This window comes from Protopterus annectens, chromosome 1.part0, assembly GCF_019279795.1.
Source record: "Protopterus annectens isolate FY-2018-M chromosome 1.part0, PAN1.0, whole genome shotgun sequence".
In the NCBI taxonomy this organism is placed as follows: Eukaryota; Metazoa; Chordata; order Ceratodontiformes; family Protopteridae; genus Protopterus; species Protopterus annectens.
In genome coordinates, this window is record NC_056725.1 from 1172943225 (window position 1) to 1172963816 (window position 20592).

Genomic DNA, 20592 nt, shown 5'->3' on the forward strand with positions numbered 1-20592 from the left:
ATAAAGGCCGCTACTGCTAAAAACCCTTTACCTTCAGAGAGAGATTCCAGACCATTAGAAAGGTTGGGGAAAAAGGTGTATACATCTGCCACTTTAACCATGAGGGCATTAAACTGTCAATTCCATATGTTAAAGTACCAACAGTTTTTGTTATCTCAGTTGAAAAGCAAAATGACACAAACAGAACAACCAGATTTGAAAGAGTTGCAGGATTTGGTGCATGGAACAGAGCAAGTGGGTAAACATACCCTTGCAGTGTGGTTTTGATGCTTTAGAGGCCTCATGTAGAGCTGCTGTCACGGGGTCTGTTATACGTAGACGTGTGGCTCAAAGAGCAAACCTTACCAGATCATGTCAAAGCAAAGTTATTAGATGCACCACTTCAAAAAGATGTATCGTTTGGTGTTAAAGCTGAGGAGGTACTAAAGAAAATGGAGGAAAAAAGCGAAATCTGTGCCAATAGTGAACGATTTCTTGCAGGTACAACCTCCACGCTTCAGCAGAAACTGGCCTTCAAAAAATTGGTCCTTTCCAGCCACGGACAGACCTCAAAGGGGCAGATACAGACACCCAAGGGGTAGAGGACAACCTCAAGGATCTTACAGAGCAAGACAATGGCAAGCACCAACCCTAAGAGGTGGAGAAGATAGATCACAGTCATTTAGAAAACAGACACAATGACTTCCCCCTATGCCTGCCAAACAAAGCTTTAATGGCAGCACCTTTGGGCGGAAAACTGGCATTATTTTCAAAAATCTGGCATATTGTTACAAAAGACAAATGGATTCTGGACATTATAGACAAGAGGCTACAGGTTCCACTTTCACACCCTTCCAAAAATGAGAGGCATGCCAAACCTGCCACAAAATCAAAGGGGCAGAGGCACAAAGACAAATTTCCGCTCTCATGGATATGAAAGCGATTCAAGAGGTACCTGCAAAAGAACAAGGTCAAGGTTTTTATTCCAGACTATTCCTGGTACCAAGGAAAGACAAAGATTGGAGACCTATCTTAGACCTATCCATCCTAAACACATATCTACAGGTTCCAAAATTCAAGATGCTCACATTACAGCAGCTTCTTCCCATGCTGGACAAGGAGTCTTGGCTGGTAACATTGGACCTCAAGGAGGCATACCTGCATGTCCCTATCAGACAAGATTGCAGAATATACCTCAGTTTTCTTGCAGGTTCAACCCATTACAAACTCTCTGCATTGCCCTTTGGCTTATCTACTGCGCCCAGAGTGTTTAGGAAATGCCTGGCATCAGTAATTGCCTTCTGCAGACAAACAAGGAATACAAATCTACCCATATCTGGACGACTGCCTGATCCAAGCAGACAGAAAAGGACATTCTATTGCAGCATCTGGCGTTTGTAATAAAACTGTTAAACTACCTGGGATACACAGTGAACAAAAAGAAATCAAAACTAAATCCTTCTCAACAGATAATTTTCCTGGGTGCCAACTTAAATACAACCACCCATATGGCCTACCTCACGCCAGACAAACAAGGGCAACTGTCTCAATACTTCAACAAAATGGCAACTTTCACCAGACTAACTGCAAGAAAAGTCCTGCAGGCTCTGGGATTCATGGCATCTTGCATCCTACTAATACCATGTGCAAAGCTGCATATGAGGAAACTACAATGGTACCTAAAAAACTTATGGTCTCAACACAGCCACAGCTTGGAAACAATTATACCACTCATTCCATGCCTTCAAAAGGAAGTTTTGTGGTGGGCTCAAGCATGCCAAAGAAACACAGGTCTTCCTTTCTGCGTACCTCCAGCAACTCAAATCATCACAACGGACGCCTCAGACTACGCCTGGGGAGCACACATGGCAGATCAGTGCATTCAGGGAAAATGGTCCCAAAAAGAGAAGCACCTACACATCAACCAAAAGGAGATGCTAGCCATGCAAAATGCTCTTATGACCTTCAAAGACATACTGCATCCAGGCCAGCTATTGATAAGGACAGACAACACCACAGTCATGTGGTCCATAAACAAACGGGGGAACTCATTCATACATGGTGCAGGCAGGCCATGACCCTGTGGAACACAGCACTGGAATTGCAAATTCAACTACAGGCACAATTCCTGCCAGGGAAAGAAAACACACTGGCGGACAACTTAAACAGAAATATGACAGATCCACATGAATGGAAGTTGCATCCTCAAGTTTTCTCAAAAAGAACTCCGGCATGGGGACAGCCAGACATAGATCTATTTGCTACCCACGGAAATTACCAGTTGAAAAAATTTTGTTCAAGGACCTATCATCCACAGGCCTGGAAAGTGGATGCACTCTCTTTCAGTTGGACATCATTGACAGTCCATGCCTTTCCGCCTCTTCCTCTACTGACCAAAGTTCTATTAAAAGCCAGAGCAGAGAGGCCACAAATGATTCTCATTGCTCCAGACTGGCCACGACAACACTGGTATCCGCTCCTTAAGAGCCTGACACACTCCCCACCATGGATCCTACCTCTAGTCCTCCTTCTGTTGTCCCAGCACAACTACAAAACCCTTCACAGCCAGCTCAAAACTCTAAATCTAGCTGCATGGAGAATACCTTCATCATAGGTAATCATAGGTTAGTACTAGGCTAACTGCCCTTGCGAGCCATTTTAAGCCTAGCCAATTATCCCTTGTGAGACTCAAACCCTGCACCTTGTGTTTGTAAGGCAAACACCTTAACCATTAGGCTACCCTCCCATTTCCCAACAGACTCTCCTCTCCAAGGAGGTGCAGGATGTCATCTTGGAGGCCAGAAGACCTTCTACTAGAAAAGCCTACTCCGCCAAATGGAAACGATTTTGTTCCTGGAATCAAGAAAAGGGCCAGAATCCTTGGGTAATAAATATACCTCAAATTTTACAGTACCTAGCTGAGATGTTAAACAGTGGCCTTTCCTTCTCCTCCATCAAGATCCACGCTTCAGCCATTTATGCACAATACAACACAGACCCTCCTTTATTCTCACATCCTCTATTAAGGCAGTTCCTCAGAGGGGCAAAAATATAAATCCCCCAAGGAAACCACCAGTCCCAGCTTGGGACCTCAACTTCGTATTGGAAAAGTTGACCCTGCCTCCCTTTGAACCGGCTTCTTCAACAGAGCTACAATACTTGTCATGGAAAACAGCCTTCCTTCTGGCTATCACCTCAGCACGCAGGGTTTTGGAACTACAGGCCCTCATGGCTGTGCAACCATTCATCATTTTCCATCAAGACAGAGTTTCCTTACGTACCAACCCTACCTTCATGCCAAAGGTGTAGTATCCAGTGTAGCTTTGAATCAGACTATCCACTTACCTACCTTTTATCCAAATCCACAGAACAAAGGGGAGAGACTACTACATTCCTTGGACATTCACAGACAACTTCGTTATTACTTGGACAGAACAAAGCCATTCAGGAAATCTGTGCAGCTCTTTGTGTCCTCTGCTACAGGTGCTCAAGTAAAGGCTATTTCCAAACAGACAATTTCAAAATGGATAGCCCACTGCATACGTTTTTGTTATTCATTTCATGGAAAATCTGTGCCTGCATACATCAGATCCCACTCCACCAGGGCCGCAGCTACCTCTGCAGCTTTCCTCAGGGGGGTCCCTACCAAGGACATTTTGGAAGCAGCTACTTGGAGTTCAGTGCACACTTTCTCCAAGCACTACCACCTTCCAGTATACTCAAAATCTAGAGCGGGCTTTGCCACAGCAGTCCTGCAGGGTATCCTCGCCCTTCCTAGTTCCACTTAGTGCCTACCACCCTTACTTAGCTTTGGGATTCTACCCATCTGTAATGACTGCAGCTGTATGCTCGATGAACATAGTACAGTTTTGTACCTACCATAAATGTAGATGTTCGAGTGCTCATACAGCTGCAGTCCAGGTTACCCCCCCCTCCACCCCCTCTTAGGACAGGACTTATGACAAACACCTTTATCATACAACCTGTTTGGGGTATTCTTTTATAGTGTATTTGCTTGCAACTACTGTTTTTTGATTTATCTACATTGCATGTTTGCATAATATTATGTTTTGCCTTCCTTCTGGGGGCACCTGACATCTGGGGCAAGAAAAACTGAAGAAAATGGCGTCGGCTGCCTCTTTTATACCCCTGCCGCACTGACATCAGGGAAGAAGCGACGACAACTGACGCTGGACCTAGACTTTGGAATTCGGCCGATCGAGGACCCGCCTGATGGCAGGTTAAACCCATCTGTAATGACTGCAGCTGTATGAGCACTCGAACATCTACATTTATGGTAGGTACAAAACTGTACTTTTTCCTCCCATCTAAATAGACAACTTCCTCTATTTTGTGCTACAGTCCCACGTTCTCTGGCTTGGAAGCTGGGCACCCTCTCTTTTTCTTGGAAGGAGATGTTTCCTTGTGCCTTCCCTCTCCTTCTGTCATTCCAAAAGTCCCATTCAAGATGAAACAGGATGCTCCCAAAATCTTGCTGGTGATTAACTTTTGGCCCAGACAGCACTGATTCCCTCTTCTACATCTTGCCAAGGATAATCATCACAATTTACCTCGCATGATGGGCCTACCAACACAAGACAAGGGATTTTTCATATATCCCCACCTGTCTACTCTTCAGCTGACATTGTGGGTGATAGGGTTTTGATTTCCTACAGACACCCTTTTTCTGAGCACGTGCTTTGGGTCCAACAGGAGGCCAGGAAACTCGCTACTAGGGAATCTTACTTGTCCAAATGGAAGAAGTTTTCTGTTTGGTTTCTTTCTCGTGACCTGGATACACTTACTCTGGATGCTGCCTTGGTTCTCTCTTATTTGTGTGAATTTCTCAATGCTGGGTTGGTATATTCTTCTATTAAGACCCCCACCTATCATCTGTCTGTCTGTCTGCCTTTTACTCTCCTTTTTACCTCTAGATTTGCAGTCAGTTTCTTAAAGGCGTCCTTCATATTAGGCCTCTCAGGAAGCCTGTCTCTCCTTGGAACCTTAATGTTGTTTTAGAAAGATTGACTCAAGCTGCTTTTGAGCCTGCTGCTTCAGCTTCCTTACAGCATTGTTCTTGGAACACTATCCTTTTTTTGGCCCTTAATTCTGCCAGATGGGTGTCTGAGCTGCACGCCCTTATGGCTGTTCCAGCTCTTTTAGTTTTCCATAAGGACAGGGTGTCCCTTCGTACTAATCCTTCTTTTATGCCCAAGGTGGTGAATGAGTTGCTCTTAATCAGTCTATTCATTTGCCCACTTTTCCCCTTCTCCGCAGTCTGCTAGTGAGAAGGTTTGCACACCTTGGATTTGCATAGACGGCTCCAATATTATTTGGATAAGACTAAAGCTTTTTGTAAATTTGAACAGCTTTTGTTTCTTTTCAGCCTCTGTCTTTAGTTTTCACTGTTAAGAAAACCATTTCTTCTTGGATACCTAAAGCTATTTCTTTTTGCTATTCTTTTCATGGGAAGAGCCTTCCTTCTTCTGTTAAGGCTCATTCCACTAGGGCTGTGGCTTCCTCTGGTGTTTTATTCAAGGGTTTGGATAATAATTCTATTCTTGAGGCACCAAAATAGACTTCTATGCATAGCTTTACTAAGCAGTACAAGTTAAATGCAATTTCTAGGGCCAGAGCTGGCTTTCCCAGGGCCATTCTGCATGGCTTTCTAGAGGGCTCTGTTGGCCCTTCCTCCTCCCAGTCTTCTTCCTGACCATTTGCACTCTCCCTGTTGTAAAGAATATTGCAACAGTAATGTGGAAGAACATAGTGCAGTTGTGTAAAATCTTACCATAACAGTATGTCCTTATCTTCACTGTTACAGTATTCACTCCCTCCTCCCCCTTGTCCGTTTTCCTTTTGGATGTGCTTGTTACCTACTTTTATCCTTGGACTCTCATTCCTACTGGGGCTTTTCAGTTCTGAGGATGGTACATCTGGACATCACTTCAAGCCCTACGCTATAGGTAGGTACTAGGCTATTGGCCCTGGGGCATATATAAGCGTAGCCAAAAAGGTTCCCTGGTTTTCACCACCCAAGAAAATTATTTTCCTGTGTCCCTGTCGAGCAGTGCTGCAGAAGTGATCCCCAGGGTGAATTTTCTATCTCCCATCCAGTCAAGATTTTTCTTAGAGGGCCAATGAGGAGCTTTGCTTGACATGAATGGGTAGTTTGTTCAAGAGTATGGGAAGTCTCTGGGACAGGAATCTATCCCTCCAGCATGTTCTGTTTATTGTGGTGATAAGGTTTAGGTCCGATTGGGATTTCTTTAAGTGCAGCATGTCCAACAGTTCTGGGTTTGACATAGCTTTGTATGTTAGGCAGAGATTGCCTCTGAGTAGGCGATATGTGATGGAGTAGAGCTGGAGTTTAAGACGGTCTGCTTATGGCATCTGTTTGAGGCCAGTAATCCTCTTAGTGAGGTATTTCCTGTGGCCTTTCCACTTGTAGGTGTCTTGTGAGATGCATGCCAAATGGGGCATTGTATTCTATAATGGGTCTGAGGGATGAGTAGAGAGGAACAATCACCTCCTTTTTTGTAGAGGAGAACCCATTTGTGTTTAGGTGTGCCACGTTGAAGGATTTCCGGACTACTGTGGCAATGTGGTTATCAAAGGAGAGACTACTGTCTACCTGTGTCCTAATGTCACACTTTTGTTGTTTAGTGAGCTACCGCCTATGTGGTAGTTCATGGGTACCGAGTTTTTCCAAATGGGAATGACGGTGCATTTCTTAGCATTGAGATTGAGGCAGTGACTGACACCAAGCATCTGTGTCTGTGAGAGGCCCTTTTGTAGAATGTCTACATCATTAGGTGATTCTATTATGGCTCCCAGTTTGTACCAGGAGCATACGTGTGATGTACAGCATACCCTTTACAAGCAAAAGGCTTTGGTATACTGGTTTCAAGCCACCCTTTGCAGGGGATTCCTATTGTAAAGAATACTGCAACAGTGAAGGGAAGGACATCTACTGTTATGGTAAGATTTTACACAACTGTACTTTTTCCACCTCTGTGGGCAAGACATCCTTGCCCCTGTCAGGTTTACCCCCTCCCCAGCTGTCTACTTTGGATCTGGAGTCTCTTCATCCTGTCCCATCTGGACAGCCAATCTGGTCAAACCTGGAAACCGTCCACATTCATGACTCTGCAGGTACTTCGAAGTCCTCCATGGAAGCTCCCACTGGAGAGCCCTTTTGGAAGCATAAAAGGAAAAGAGAGGCCTTGACTCGGTACAGGAGTCTTTAGTGGAAGACACTGACTTTGATGAAGGGCAGTAGTCCCCCAGATTGCCCCTTGAGAATGTCTCTTTTGGTGAAATCTTTGAACTTTTGAGACAAAAAGGTGGTTGGTCTTCTCGCACCCACTCCCAAAAGAAGGAAGCCAGTGCTTCTCGAGGCTTTTGGAGGCAGCTCAGCTATGTCCTGGGTAGTCCCCCGTTGGATGAGACAGTAGTACTCATTTACCACTGGGCTTTGCAGGATCTTGATGTCACTGAGTCTATCCCCAAGAGACCAGGTAAGTACCTCATTATACGTAAGGATGTGGTGATAGCAGCGGAGCGTTCTGCCCATTCCCCAAACAGAGTCCAGGATGCTGGACAGATTTGGGAAGCATGTTTAGGCTTCAGCGATCTTCACCTTCAGGTCACTGAAATATATGGCACACATTGCAAGATTTCAGATGGAAATGATCAAGGAGTTTTCCAATACCATCTCAGTGTTTGTCTGCGGAGGACAAGAAGATGTTTTCTTTGTAGATGGCCACCCTCCAGTCCCTGTTGAATGCCTACATGAGGCTGATTACTCATGCCTCCAAGGGAACCTCCTTCCTAGAGCCGTAGGTTCAGGAATTGCTGTAAGGAGGAGTGCCTGGATGCACCTTTGTGATTTTGCAGAGCCTTTCAAGGCATCATTTGTCAGTGCTTCCTTTGGTATGTCCACCTTGTTTGGACCCGAGGTGAAGGAAATTCACTCCAGGAGCCAAGAGTTTTGGAAGGCATTATCTGCCATAGGAATACATTTTTCTACCTGTCAAAGGACTTTTTCCTGGAAACCAGAGAGGTGGTAGAAAGATTAGAGTCCGCTAGATGCAAGGGTTTCTCCAGGACTCGTATGGAGACAGATGCATACACCCTGTGCAGCAGGGGATGGAATTCTAATGGAAGACATCACTCCCATGGCAGAGGTGGGCCGCACCATCAAGTATTGAGAGGTCCTTTTTCTGAGAAGCCCTTTCAGCACCTCTGAAGGGTTGCCCAAATGCTGAGGTTTGGAGGCAGTAGGGGGCACTTATCTCTGGACCAAGAAGCTTGGGCAGCCATTACCAAAGATACTTGGATGCACAGAATAATATCCAGAAGTTATTACATGCCGTTTTTTCTTCTACCTCCCCAACAGACTAAAAAAAAAAAAAATCCCAACATTCCATCCAGTTAGAGGAAAGTAGCAGCCATAGAAATAGAAACGCTGTTGGGGAAAAAGTGTAATTCAAGTGCACACTGATGAACTGTGGATGCATGACAGAGTTCACTAGCATCACATGTATACAATCCTAATTTTCCAATCTTCAGAAAAAGATTAAGACACTAACTGATGGAAACGATAAAACTAACTGTTGGACCTATCAGGGAAGATCCTCTAATGTTTTTTGAACTAGTGGATGACATAATGAGCTTTCTTGGCATACTCTGAGTTTATTCAGTTACACGTCACTCTACACTAGAGCAAATTGTGAATCTAACCCATTGAGCTCTGAAGTAGAAGATTGTGAAGAATAAATATTAGTATTTCACACTGGTGCTCTTAGAATGTATTACTGTTTACTGGGTTAAAGTTAAGTGTTTTTCTCAGTAATTCTGTTTGAGTGCCCTTTTTAGAATGCATTACCGTTTACCCAGTGAAGGTAAGTGTTTCTCCATAATCCTGATTTGAGTGCCTTATCAGCATTATCCAGGCCATTTACTTCAGTGGCCCATATGCTAATTGTTTAAGCTTGTGGGGACATACTGGATCAGAGCTGCAATTTCAGCAGTGTAATTTCAGTGTGCAAACGTAAGGGCTCCCAGACTGAGACTTAATTTATACAATATAGCCTTGTTTCAGCTTTTGACTCAGCTTCTCTCTTGTTACAAAATGCAAGCTTGCTTTCTTCTGTGAGTTTTGAATGTGTTAAGTTGGAAGTTTACAAAAGCTAGAATTAATATATGGGTGTATACTGCGTGTGTGTGTGTGTGTGTGTGTGTGTGTGTGTGTGTGTGTGTGTATATATATATATATATATATATATATATATATATATACATGTGTGTCTGTATGTGTATACACACACACACACACACACACATGCATGAGAAATTAGATGTGGAATTATAGTATTGTCTTTTCTTAATTACAGTTACAGCAAGGTGACATGGGCAAAGGCAAGAACAAAGGATGGCAGCAGAAAAGCAAAGGATCTAAAAAACCCTTTAAGTCAAAGAAAAAGAAGCCAGTGAAAAAGAAAGGAGCCATTCAGCCATCACAAGTGCAGCAGAAACAGCCTGGTCAGAAGCAGGCTAATGGCACTATTGGAAATGTAAGTTTTTTTCTTTTGTCTTTGTACCACTGCCTTTTGACTTGTTATTGTCAATTTCATGTCCCTTTCCTGTAGATAAGGATTTGTGGGATATTTGATCTTGTACTGCTGTTGTGTGGCACAGTGCTTGAATAGTTTTTGTCCAAACAACTGCTGTTCAGCTATGCAGCACCATAGCATTATACTTTACTTTATTCAGAGAGTATATTTTTGATTGATCATTAAGCAGACATAGTTAATGATCTGATGTTGTCAGTTTTCATTCATTGGGTTTGAATCTGATCTTTATATCCAACTCAGCCATTGGTAAGGCTCGTGGCCACCAAAAACTCTTGAGCTCCTCCCTTTCCCGTAGTGCACCAACCCTAACATTCCTCAGATCTCATTTGCCGGGTGAAGACATGGTTGCCTTTGGCTCTCGAGGTAAAATAGCATTTTGAATTCAGATCAGTGAATTTTCTTCTATAACACGGTATTACGTTCTTTATTCTTTGTACCTCCCTTTCTACACTTTTGAGTGTACCTATCTTAACCACTGCTTGTATTTCAATCCTCTATATCTTTTTATTTTAGGTTAGTCTTTTTACCATTGCTGGTATTTTATGCCTTTAAAAAAATCTTTCTTTTCTTCTTTTATTGGTGTAGGAATAATGCCTGAGAGAGCCCCTTTGTGTTTTAAAAAATGTTCGGAATGCATACATAAAGTTCCACTTTCTGATTCTCAGGAGTTATGCATATATTGTTTAGGCCCTCTGCACCTCAATATTGAGTGCAAAATTTGTCAGCCATTTAATCCTAGGGCCTTGGCTGATCAGAAGTCTTATGTGGGGCAAAACCCCTCCCTAAACATAAGGCAAAAGCGTCTTGCAAGCCTTCTGGACCCTCTACACCACCTTGGGATCCCACCATTAAACCACTAAAGAAAAAGGTCAAAAAATCAGATCCAAAAGCTACTCCTGCTTCAGCATCTGACAGTAGGTCAGCTTCATCGTGTCTGACCTTCTCAAATCTGAAGCTGTTACCAAGGATTACATACTTCCCTTCCCTGAATCCGGTACCATCACGCGTACCTTCTCCCTTCCTGGATATATACATTGATGCTCAAAATACCCTTCACTGGCATCTTCTCCTCCTTCCAGGAGTCTCACTGAGGCATATGTGGACAGGATGATGAGGAAGAATACAGATGGGAGTTATTTTGGCTTCTACCCCATTGGCTCAGAAACCCCTCATAAGCACTACACCACCCTTTTTGATTCCTTCAATCCAACCAGTCGCTTTGGTTGCCTTTGATCCGAGTCTTCCAGGGCCACTAACTTTGGATCTGAAGATATTTGTCTGTTCAAATCTAAGGCTTACTCTGAGTGCTCCGGTTCCTACTGTATTGGATCTGGCCAACTCTGAGCCGAGGTGTCCCTGTCAGGTCCGAGATGTTAGTCGAGACTAAAGTTTTTGGAGCGGTCTCTGCCCCTCTGAACTTCTGCACTGGATAGCTCGGCTCTGCCTTGGATAGGTTGCCTTCAGGGTAGGGGGAGCCAAGCGGTCAGAAGCTTGGCTTCACAGCTCCATCGGCTTCCTTCTCCCCAGACCAGTCTGTCTTTGAGGTAGTGGAAAGGGTGTTTTCTGCTCCTGCAGGATGGGCTCGTCTTCCCCCCTTGAATCATCCCTCTTGATCCCACATGTCTTTGCATGGTGTAAGCCTTATTATCCTGGTTCAGAGAGACAGCCTACCCAAAGTTGCCAGGATACCCAGCAGGGTATTATCATTTCTTACGATACCTCTCCAGAACATCCCACCAAAGAGGTCCCTAGGAGGAAGAAGTGCAAGAGGAGGTACTTGGATTCCCCTCAGGAATCTATCACCAAAGACACTGATTTCAATGAAGAGTGAGGGTCCCCAAGATCATTACCTGAAGACATCTGCTTTGGAGAACATCCTTGAAATCATAAAGCAAAGAGGTGAGTAGTCAATCTAAAACTCTTCCTTTGAGGGGTTAGTGTTCCTAGAGGCTTTTGGGTCAGCCTGTCTACCTCTTGAGTGACTCCACCCACCAACTAGCTCACCGATTTGGTCTCTCGGTGGGTGGGGAAGAACTGAACGCACTTGATCCAATCCCTAAGAGACCAGATTGGATTCTGGCGCCACTGATAAGTTAGGGAATTTTGGAGCAAGGGAGTGCCCCTCGATGCCATGGTTTTGGCAGCACCCACTAAAAAGGACCTCGCAGAACAGAGTTCCTCCATCCATCCCTCTAACAGGGAGTCTAGGGCAAGGAACAAATTTGGGAAGTGTGTATTTCCTTCAGCAATATTTGCTCTCAGATCACTGAACTACCTAGCTCCTTTTACAAGACTTTAAAGGGGTTTGATAAAGGAACCATTAAATTCTTTTTCAGGAACCACCACTGCTGAGGCTCAGTCTTCTATGACATAGCAGTTGTCCATCCTCTTGATTTCTAACTCATACATGAGGCTCATCTTGCATGCAACTGAACATACCTCAGGGTTGGCGGGTTCAGGTATGTTCATAAGGAGGCATGTCTGGATGCGCTTGTGTGATTTTGCGGAGCCCTTTAAGTCCTCTTTGTTCAATGCTCCTTTTGATGGTAGTTTTCTGATGTGAAAGTGAGGGACACTGTCTCCAGGTGCGAGAAGAATGGAAGGACCCTCTCTGCAGTGGACGTACATTTTTCGACTCCTTAAAGGAACTTTTCAAGGAATCAGCAAGGTGGTCAAAAGTTGTGGTTCAGGAAGTCACAGGGTCTTTTCCAAGATCCATGTGGAGAAAGTTCTCCAGGGTTGGAGGGGGAACTCAAATGGAAGATGCCACCCCTCGAGGCAGAGGAGGCCCACAGAACCAGGTGTCCAGAGATTCTTTTTCTGATAGAGACCCTATCAGCGCTCCTGAAAGGAGGCCCGATTGTCTCACTCTGGAGGGAGTCTGGGTCACTTATCTCTGTACCAGAGAGCCTGGCTTGAAATCACGAAAGATACTTGGGTACAGAAGATTATATCCAGAGGTTACATAATTCCCTTTTCCCTTCCACCTCCATCTCTATACAAACTTCCCAATGTACCACCCAGACAGAGGAAGTTGGCAGCAGTAGAAATTCAAAAGCTGCTAGAAAAGAGTCATTCAAGAAGTCCTATCAGACCAAATAGGATCCAGAACTTACTCAAGATTCTTTTTAGTACCAAAAAACAGGGGACTTGAGACCAATTTTGGATCCCAGTATCTTAAGTCAGTTCAACACACAAAGTTTCAGACGGTCACAGTTCAGTCCATTCTGCCCTTTTTGAACAAGAACGATTGGATGTGCTCAACAGACCTTCAGGATGCGTGCTATCATATAAAAGTGAACAGACAATCCAGAAGATATCTACACTTCCAGCTGGGAGCCAGGCAGTATCAGTTCAAGGCACTGCCCTTTGGCCTCACCACAGCCCCCAGGGTGTTTACCAAATGCATGGCATTGGTAGCAGCTCACTTGAGACTACAGGGATTCCGGGTATTTCCATATTTACACCATTGGCTCATTACTGCCCCGACCAGGCTTCTACTACGACAAGCACCAGGATCAGGTGCTCCAGACTTGGTCCAACTTGGAGATCATCATAAACTGCAAGAAGTATCATTTGGAACCATGTCAGATTCTGGAGTTTATAGAAGCAGTGAGCAGTGTTCAGTAAGGAATCAATGACTGCTTTCCTTCCATTCTCTGGAGTACTAATTGTCAGATTCCAGGTCAAGAAAATAATCTTCAGTACCACAATTTCAGCCATAATTCTAGTTCACCTTGCAAGATTTCATATGAAAATTCTTCAGTGGATACTGTCAATGCAGTGGTCAATTCTTTACCACCCATGTCAGCACAGATAAAAATAACCAGTACATGCAAGAAAAACCTTTGGTGGTGGATTCAATCAGATCAACTTTTACAAGTTTGCCCCTTCATTCTCCCTCAACCCAAGGCTGTAGTGACAACTGACTCATCCCAGATTTGGTGGTGGTGGGGGGCACTTCCTGGAAATGACAGTCCAAGGCATTTGGTGCCCCGAAGAGGCCAAAGCGCGCATATCAATGCTCAGGAAATGAGAGCAGTGCTGTTAGCATTGCAGGCATTCCAAGACACACTCCCTTTCTGGATAGTTGAGATTCAAAAGTGACAAAATGTCAGTAGCTTGGTACATCAACAAACAAAGGGGAACCAGGCTTTACAACTTGTTTCGAGAAGCCCTCAGGGTTTGGCAGTGGCCGTCTCATCTAACCTCTCTGTAATAGCAATGTACATTCCAGGGAAGTCCAACATTACAGCAGACAAACTGAGCAGGTCCATTTCTCTACCTCACGAATGGTCTCTCACCAACAAAGTGACAGGTATGATTTTCAGTCAGTGAGGCCAGCCTCACTGATATCTTTTTGCATCTCCTGTAAACAAAAAGTGCAGCAGCTTCTTTGTCCTGAACCCCCACAGGGGCAATCACCGAGAGATGCTCTTATCCATGATTGCCCCCCCCCTCCAGTCTTCTCTGTGCACTGCCCAGGTGAAGAGCAAGGTTATCCTCATTGCATGTTACTGGTCTTGACAGATTTGCTTTCCCCTTCCTTTGGCCTCACCAACTGTACCCACCTCTGATTCTGGATCCAGTTCCAGACCTCTTGTCTCACCCGGCAAGTGTGACACATCTGGATATTTCAAACCTGAGGCTAGCAGCATGGTTTCTCCAATTCCCTTGATAGCCAGACAACCGATGCTGTCTTACCCTGTTCACCACATACTTTTTTCTTCCCATAAGGCTTCCACAGGAAACTTTACAGAACAAATGGAAAAGGTTTACCTTTTGGGCACAGCAAAAACACATTGACCGTTTTTTTAGCTCCAGTACAAAGTGACCTAGAATTTTTGGCAACAGTTTTTAATGAGGGAGCTAGCTCCTTAACAATCAAAGTCCAGTTAGCAACAATTTATAATTTTCACACTGGATTTGACAATTCTTAATTTCATCTAAACTTTGTAAAGCCTTTTTAAGGGGCACCCTCCTGCTCAGACCACTTTACAAAGATCCTACTCCACTATGGGATTTAAATTTGGTGGTACAAACCTTAATTCAGTTCCCATTAGAACCAACAGCTTAATGTGAACTTAAATTCTTGACCTGGAAAAGTATTTTTCTAGTGGCCATTACTTCTGAGAAGAATCTTAGAACATCAAGCTTTATCATCTAAACCTCCTTACCTGATTTTGCATAAGGACAGAGTGATATTACATACAAACACTTCTTTCCTTCCTAAGGTGATATCAGAATTCAATATCAATCAGTCGATTAATTACTGGTTTTCTTTCCTAAATTTTCAAACAATGGTGAATACATGTTATATTTATTGGATGTTAACAATTATGTTTTTATTTACATAGAATGAAAGAAATCAGAAAAAAAATACCAATTGTTTGTATCCTTTGCAGATTCAAAATTGGGCAAACCAGTTACAAAGGTCACTTTAGCCAAATGGCTGACTGTATAATGTTTATTTCCAACAAGCTGGGAATAACCTTACCAAAACCTATACAAACACATTCAGCAAGATCTGTGGCAACTTCCACAGTATTTTTTTTTTCTAAAGCTTCCATGGATGATGTATGCACAGCTGCAATCTGGACAAATCCTCATACCTTTATCACTCATTACATATTGGATTTGGTCTCTAGGGGTAGAGCAACTTTTGGCTCAAATGTGCTCAGGAACATCCTTCCTTAAGTCCACCCAGGAATTTAGGCAGTTGGGGACTCTGTCCCAGTGGTTGAGAAATGAATGAAAATTGACATCATCAGGTAAAGTCATGTACTCACCATAACATTCCATCTGTGTTGTCCATTTTCATTTTTCCTTAAGTTCCCACCTACCAAAGCCCATCATTTCTCTTTCTTCGCTTCTAAGCTAAAGAGGAGGTTGAGAGTTTTTGGTGGCCACAAAATTTAGTAACTGCCGAGTCTGATCTGAACCCAGTGGTTGAGGAAGAATGAAAATGAACAACACAGATGGAATGTTATGGCAAGAACATAACTTCTTTTTTTCTTTATGCTCTTCTGACTACCTTCCTTTTTAAAATCCAGAAATTCACAATATGAATGCTACAGACATGTTTCCTTGCATGTAGTATCAAAACTAGAAGACAAGTAGTAATTGCTCATTAAACAAGGTAAGCCCTGTAGCCATCTTCTTCCACTTGTAGAGCTTCTTGCTCAGATTTGCCTATGGTAATGGTGATGAAGGTGGTTATGGAAGATATTGCTGTATGTCTGATTTTTTCCGCAGACTTTTTAAGCTCCTTTTCTGTCACTGTTTTAAGGAATAGCTATGGCCCTTCCCATTACTGTGTGATGGAGATAGTTTTAAGACTTATGCAACTGTTTTAATACCATACTTGCTAATGTAACTGTAATTTCAGAATGTCTGTTCCCTATCTTCCACCTTTTTTTCTGTCATTTGTCAGATTGCGTAATTTCAGTAAGCTGCAGATGTTCTTCGTGTTTCACTATTGCAGTCATCACATTTGGATTATTTGCTTGCAGTAGCCCTCAGTCAGCCTGATTATCAATGTCTTGGGTCCTGCGTCAGTTGCTGTCTCAACTTCCATGACGTCAGGTAGTCAGGGGTGTGAAGCATACAGCCAATGCCATTACATCAGTCTTTCTTGCCATGCGGTGCCCGAAGCAGAAGCAGTTCACAAGTACCGGTCGGCCTACTCCTAAAATTTTCATTTTCGAGTTTCAGAACCGAAGTCTTCAACTAAGCTAAGTACCCCTTTGGAGAAACATTTTCTTTCTCTAAACCGATGTCAGTAAAAGTTAATAATTGTATTTCTTGTGGAAAGCAAATACCTCATAAAGATTTTCATTCGTACTGCATTCCTTGCTTAGGCCCAGACCACGAAGTACCTCGCTGTCGGTTTTGTGCCTTATTTAAACAACGAACTGTTCGTCTGTTTATTTGCGCTTCTAATTATTTTGGTACTCCGTTCAATTATCCAGGAATGGCTTCCGTAAGCCACCCGACTACCGACATTCTGAAAAAACACAAAGATAAAGACAGAGACAGACCGCATAGGTCCAAAGCTGCTGACAGTGCTTCTGCTAAGCTAGTCGCCAGTTCGCCGGTACTCAGTGAGGCGCTTTTGCAGCCCCTGATACCCGCTACTTCAGATTCGCAAGCCTCTACTGAGACCCATTCTGAGTCCGGTATGCCGCGAGATGCTTCTTCAACTGTGGAACCTGCAGATGTCTCTACCTTCGATGGGTCCGGAGCTTCTGTGCAGGCACTGGCTTCTGAGGGTGTATTCAGGCCTACTGACTTGCATATTAAACTGACACCATCTTCTTCTTCAAGGCATAAAACTCTATCCATGCCTAGAAAACCGTCGCCCAGACTGTTTGGTCAGGCCAATATGCTTAAAAAAAAAAAAAAAAACAAATGATAAGAATGGCTGAAGACCTTATTACTCTAATTAGGGGAAGCCACCCTTCCCCCCCCCCCTCTAAGAGGCCTAGGACCGAGTTCCCTTATGATTCTTCTGATCAGGACTCTGAAATTTCTGTTTCCTCTGATGACCAGGATTTACCCTTATCTACCTATGAGGATTCTGATGCAGAGGACTCTGTTCCCTCTGCTTCCCCTCAAGAGGATTCCTGTTTTGGTGAAACCTTGCCTACTCTTAGGGAGCATTTTCGCTGGGAAAGCCAGGATTACTCTGACTCTAAAAAGAGGCTTAGGGATTTCCTACTCCTGCCCCAGCACAGGCCCCCCTGTACTGTACATTGTTGATGATGCCTTCTCGGAATCTAGCTTGGCCCCTGACTCTCTACTTCCTGCTCCCAGCTCTACAGGGATGATGTTCATGATGCATACAGCTGCAGTCATAACAGATGGGTTATCCTGCCGTCAGGCGGGTCCTCGGTCGGCCGAATTCCAAAGTCTAGGTTCGGCGACGGTTGTCGTCGCTTCTTCCCTGATGTCAGTGCGGCAGGGGTATAAAAGAGGCAGCCGACGCCATTTTCTTCAGTCTATCTTGCCGCATGGTGCCCGAAACAGAAGCAGTTCGCAAGTGCCGGTCGGCCAGCTCCTGAGATTTACGAAAGTATTTCAGCTGAAGTCTTTTGAAAGCTAAGTACCTCGTTGGGGAAACATTTCTTGCCTCAGACCGATGTCAGACAAAGTTAATAATTGCATTTCATGTGGGAAGCAAATACCGCATAAGGATTTCCACTCTTTCTGTATACCTTGCTTAGGCCCAGACCACGACGTCTCGGCCTGCCGTTTTTGTGCTAGATTCAACAAGCGCACTATTAAGCGTTGGGCAGAGTTTGGCCTTCACTTTTTTGGCAAAAAATTTAATTATATTATGTCGTCGGATACTTCGACTCCAGTTTTGAGCAAAAAACGCAAAGATAAGGACCGACATACGAGGTCCGCACCACCTACTGAAACCATGCTAAGGCCGACTGCCGGTTCTCCGGTACTCAGCGAGGCACCTACGCAGCCCCTGAGTACCGATGACAATGCATTACCGGTGTCTTCAGTACCCAAGTTCGCAGGCTCCTCTGCCCCCATTCCTACTTCACATACCGACGCCACTCCTGGTGGGTAAACTCAGAATTTAGACAGGCCTGCCATTTCTCAAGGGGTCTTCAGGCCTTCCTCCTCCTCTATTAAAGCCTTCACGAAATCTAAAGCAGCCATGAAAACCAAAAAACAGGTTCCTCAGACTCCCTCTCAAGGCACCATGCCTAAAAAACACATGCTTAAAATGGCTGAGGATTTGATTACTCTTATCAGGGGTTCTCAACCCTCCTCTGACAAAAGGCCCAGATTAGAGGAAGACTCCCATTCCTCAGATCAAGCTTCTATTACCGCAGAACTGTCTGAGGCCCAGGATTATGCCTATTCTCCATTCGAAGACTCTGATGCAGAGGAGTCTATTCCCTCGGTCTCCCCCCATGAGGACTTCTCTTTTGGGGAAACCCTGCATACACTGAGGGAACACTTTCACTGGGAAGGCCAAGATTACTCAGATTCCAAGAAAAGGCTCAGGGAATTTCTTCTGCTCCCCCAGCATAGGCCTCTGGCTATCCCTCCTGTTTTAGATATATTGGATGATATGTACACAGAAGCCAGCCTTAATCCAGATTCTTTGCCTCCAGCTCCTGTTAAACCAGACAGGTATTACCGGGTTCCTGATTCTCACCAGTTCCTATATAAAAGCCATACTGCTGACCCAGAAACAATTTCACAGGATCCCAAGGGAATTAAGGCCTCTACTGCTAAAAACCCATTACCTTCAGAGAGAGATTCCAGAGCTTTAGAAAGGTGGGGGAAAAAGGTGTACACCTCGGCCACTTTAACCATGAGGGCAATAAACTGTCAGTTCCATATGTTAAAGTATCAACAGTTTTTGATATCTCAGCTGAAAAGCAAGATGACACAACCAGAACAACCAGATTTAAGAGAGTTGCAGGATTTGTTGCATGGTGCAGAGCAAGTGGGTAAACATACCTTGCAGAGTGGTGTTGATGCTTTAGAGGCCTCATGTAGAGCTGCTGTTACGGGGTCTGTTATACGTAGGCATGCTTGGCTCAAAGAGCAAACCTTACCAGATCATGTCAAAGCTAAATTATTAGATGCACCTCTTCAAAAAGATGTATTGTTTGGTGTTAAAGCTGAGGAGGTGCTAAAGAAAATGGAGGAAAAAGCGAAATCAATGCAAACAGTGAAAGATTTCCTGCAGGTACAGCCTCCACGTTTCATCAGAAACTAGCCTTCAAAAAATTGGTCCTTTCCAGCCACGGACAGACCTCAAAGGGGCAGATACAGGCGTCCAAGGGATAGAGGGCAACCTCAAGGATCTTTCAGTGACAGACAGTGGCAAGCACCAACCCCAAGAGGTGGAGAAGATAGATCACAGTCTTTTAGAAAACAGACACAATGACTTCCCCCTACACCTGCCAAGCAAAGCTTTAATGGCAGCACCTTTGGGTGGAAAACTGACATTATTCTCAAAAATGTGGCATATTGTTACAAAAGACAAATGGATTCTGGACATTATAGACAGAGGCTACAGGTTCCACTTTCACATCCTTCCAAAAATGAGAGGCATGCCAAACCTGCCACAAAATCAAAGGGCAGAGGCACAAAAACAAATTTCAGCTCTCATGGACATATAAGCAATTCAAGAGGTACCTGCAAAAGAACAAGGTCAAGGGTTTTATTCCAGACTATTCCTGGTACCAAGGAAAGACAAAGATTGGAGACCTATCTTAGACCTATCCATCCTAAACACATATCTACAGGTTCCAAAATTCAAGATGCTCACATTACAGCAGCTTCTTCCCATGCTGGGCAAGAAGTCTTGGCTGGTAACATTGGACCTCAAGGAGGCATACCTGCATGTCCCTATCAGACAAGATTGCAGAAGATACCTCAAATTTCTTGCAGGTTCAACCCATTACCAATTCTCTGCATTGCCCTTTGGCTTATATACTGCGCCCAGAGTGTTTACGAAATGCCTGGCATCAGTAATCGCCTTCTGCAGACTACAAGGGATACAAATCTACCCATATCTGGACGACTGCCTGATCCAAGCGGACGGCAAGGACATACTACTGCAGCACTTGGCATTTGTAATAAAACTGTTGAACTTCCTGGGATACACAGTCAACAAAAAGAAATCAAAACTAATACCCTCTCAACAAATAATTTTCCTGGGTGCCAGCTTGGATACAACCACCCAGATGGCCTACCTCACGCCAGACAAGCAAGGGCAACTGTCTCAATACTTCAGAAAATGGCAACTTACACCAGGCTAACTGCAAGGAAAGTCCTGCAGGCTCTGGGATTCATGGCATCTTGCATCCTACTAATCCCATGTGCAAAGCTCCATATGAGGAAACTTCAATGGTACCTAAAAAACTTATGGTCTCAACACAGCCACAGCTTGGAAGCAATTATACCACTCATTCCATGCCTTCAAAAGGAATTTATG

General features: G+C 44.1%; 1 protein-coding gene across 1 annotated transcript in view; it reads left to right on the plus strand.

The window, feature by feature from the left end:
• Positions 1–20592, plus strand: part of SEC63 (SEC63 homolog, protein translocation regulator) — a 1535741-nt gene that overhangs the window by 1343864 nt on the left and 171285 nt on the right. The window contains exon 22 of the mRNA XM_044065412.1: positions 9378–9557. Within this exon, the coding sequence (XP_043921347.1) occupies positions 9378–9557 (180 nt within the window). The remainder of the gene's footprint in view (positions 1–9377; positions 9558–20592) is intronic.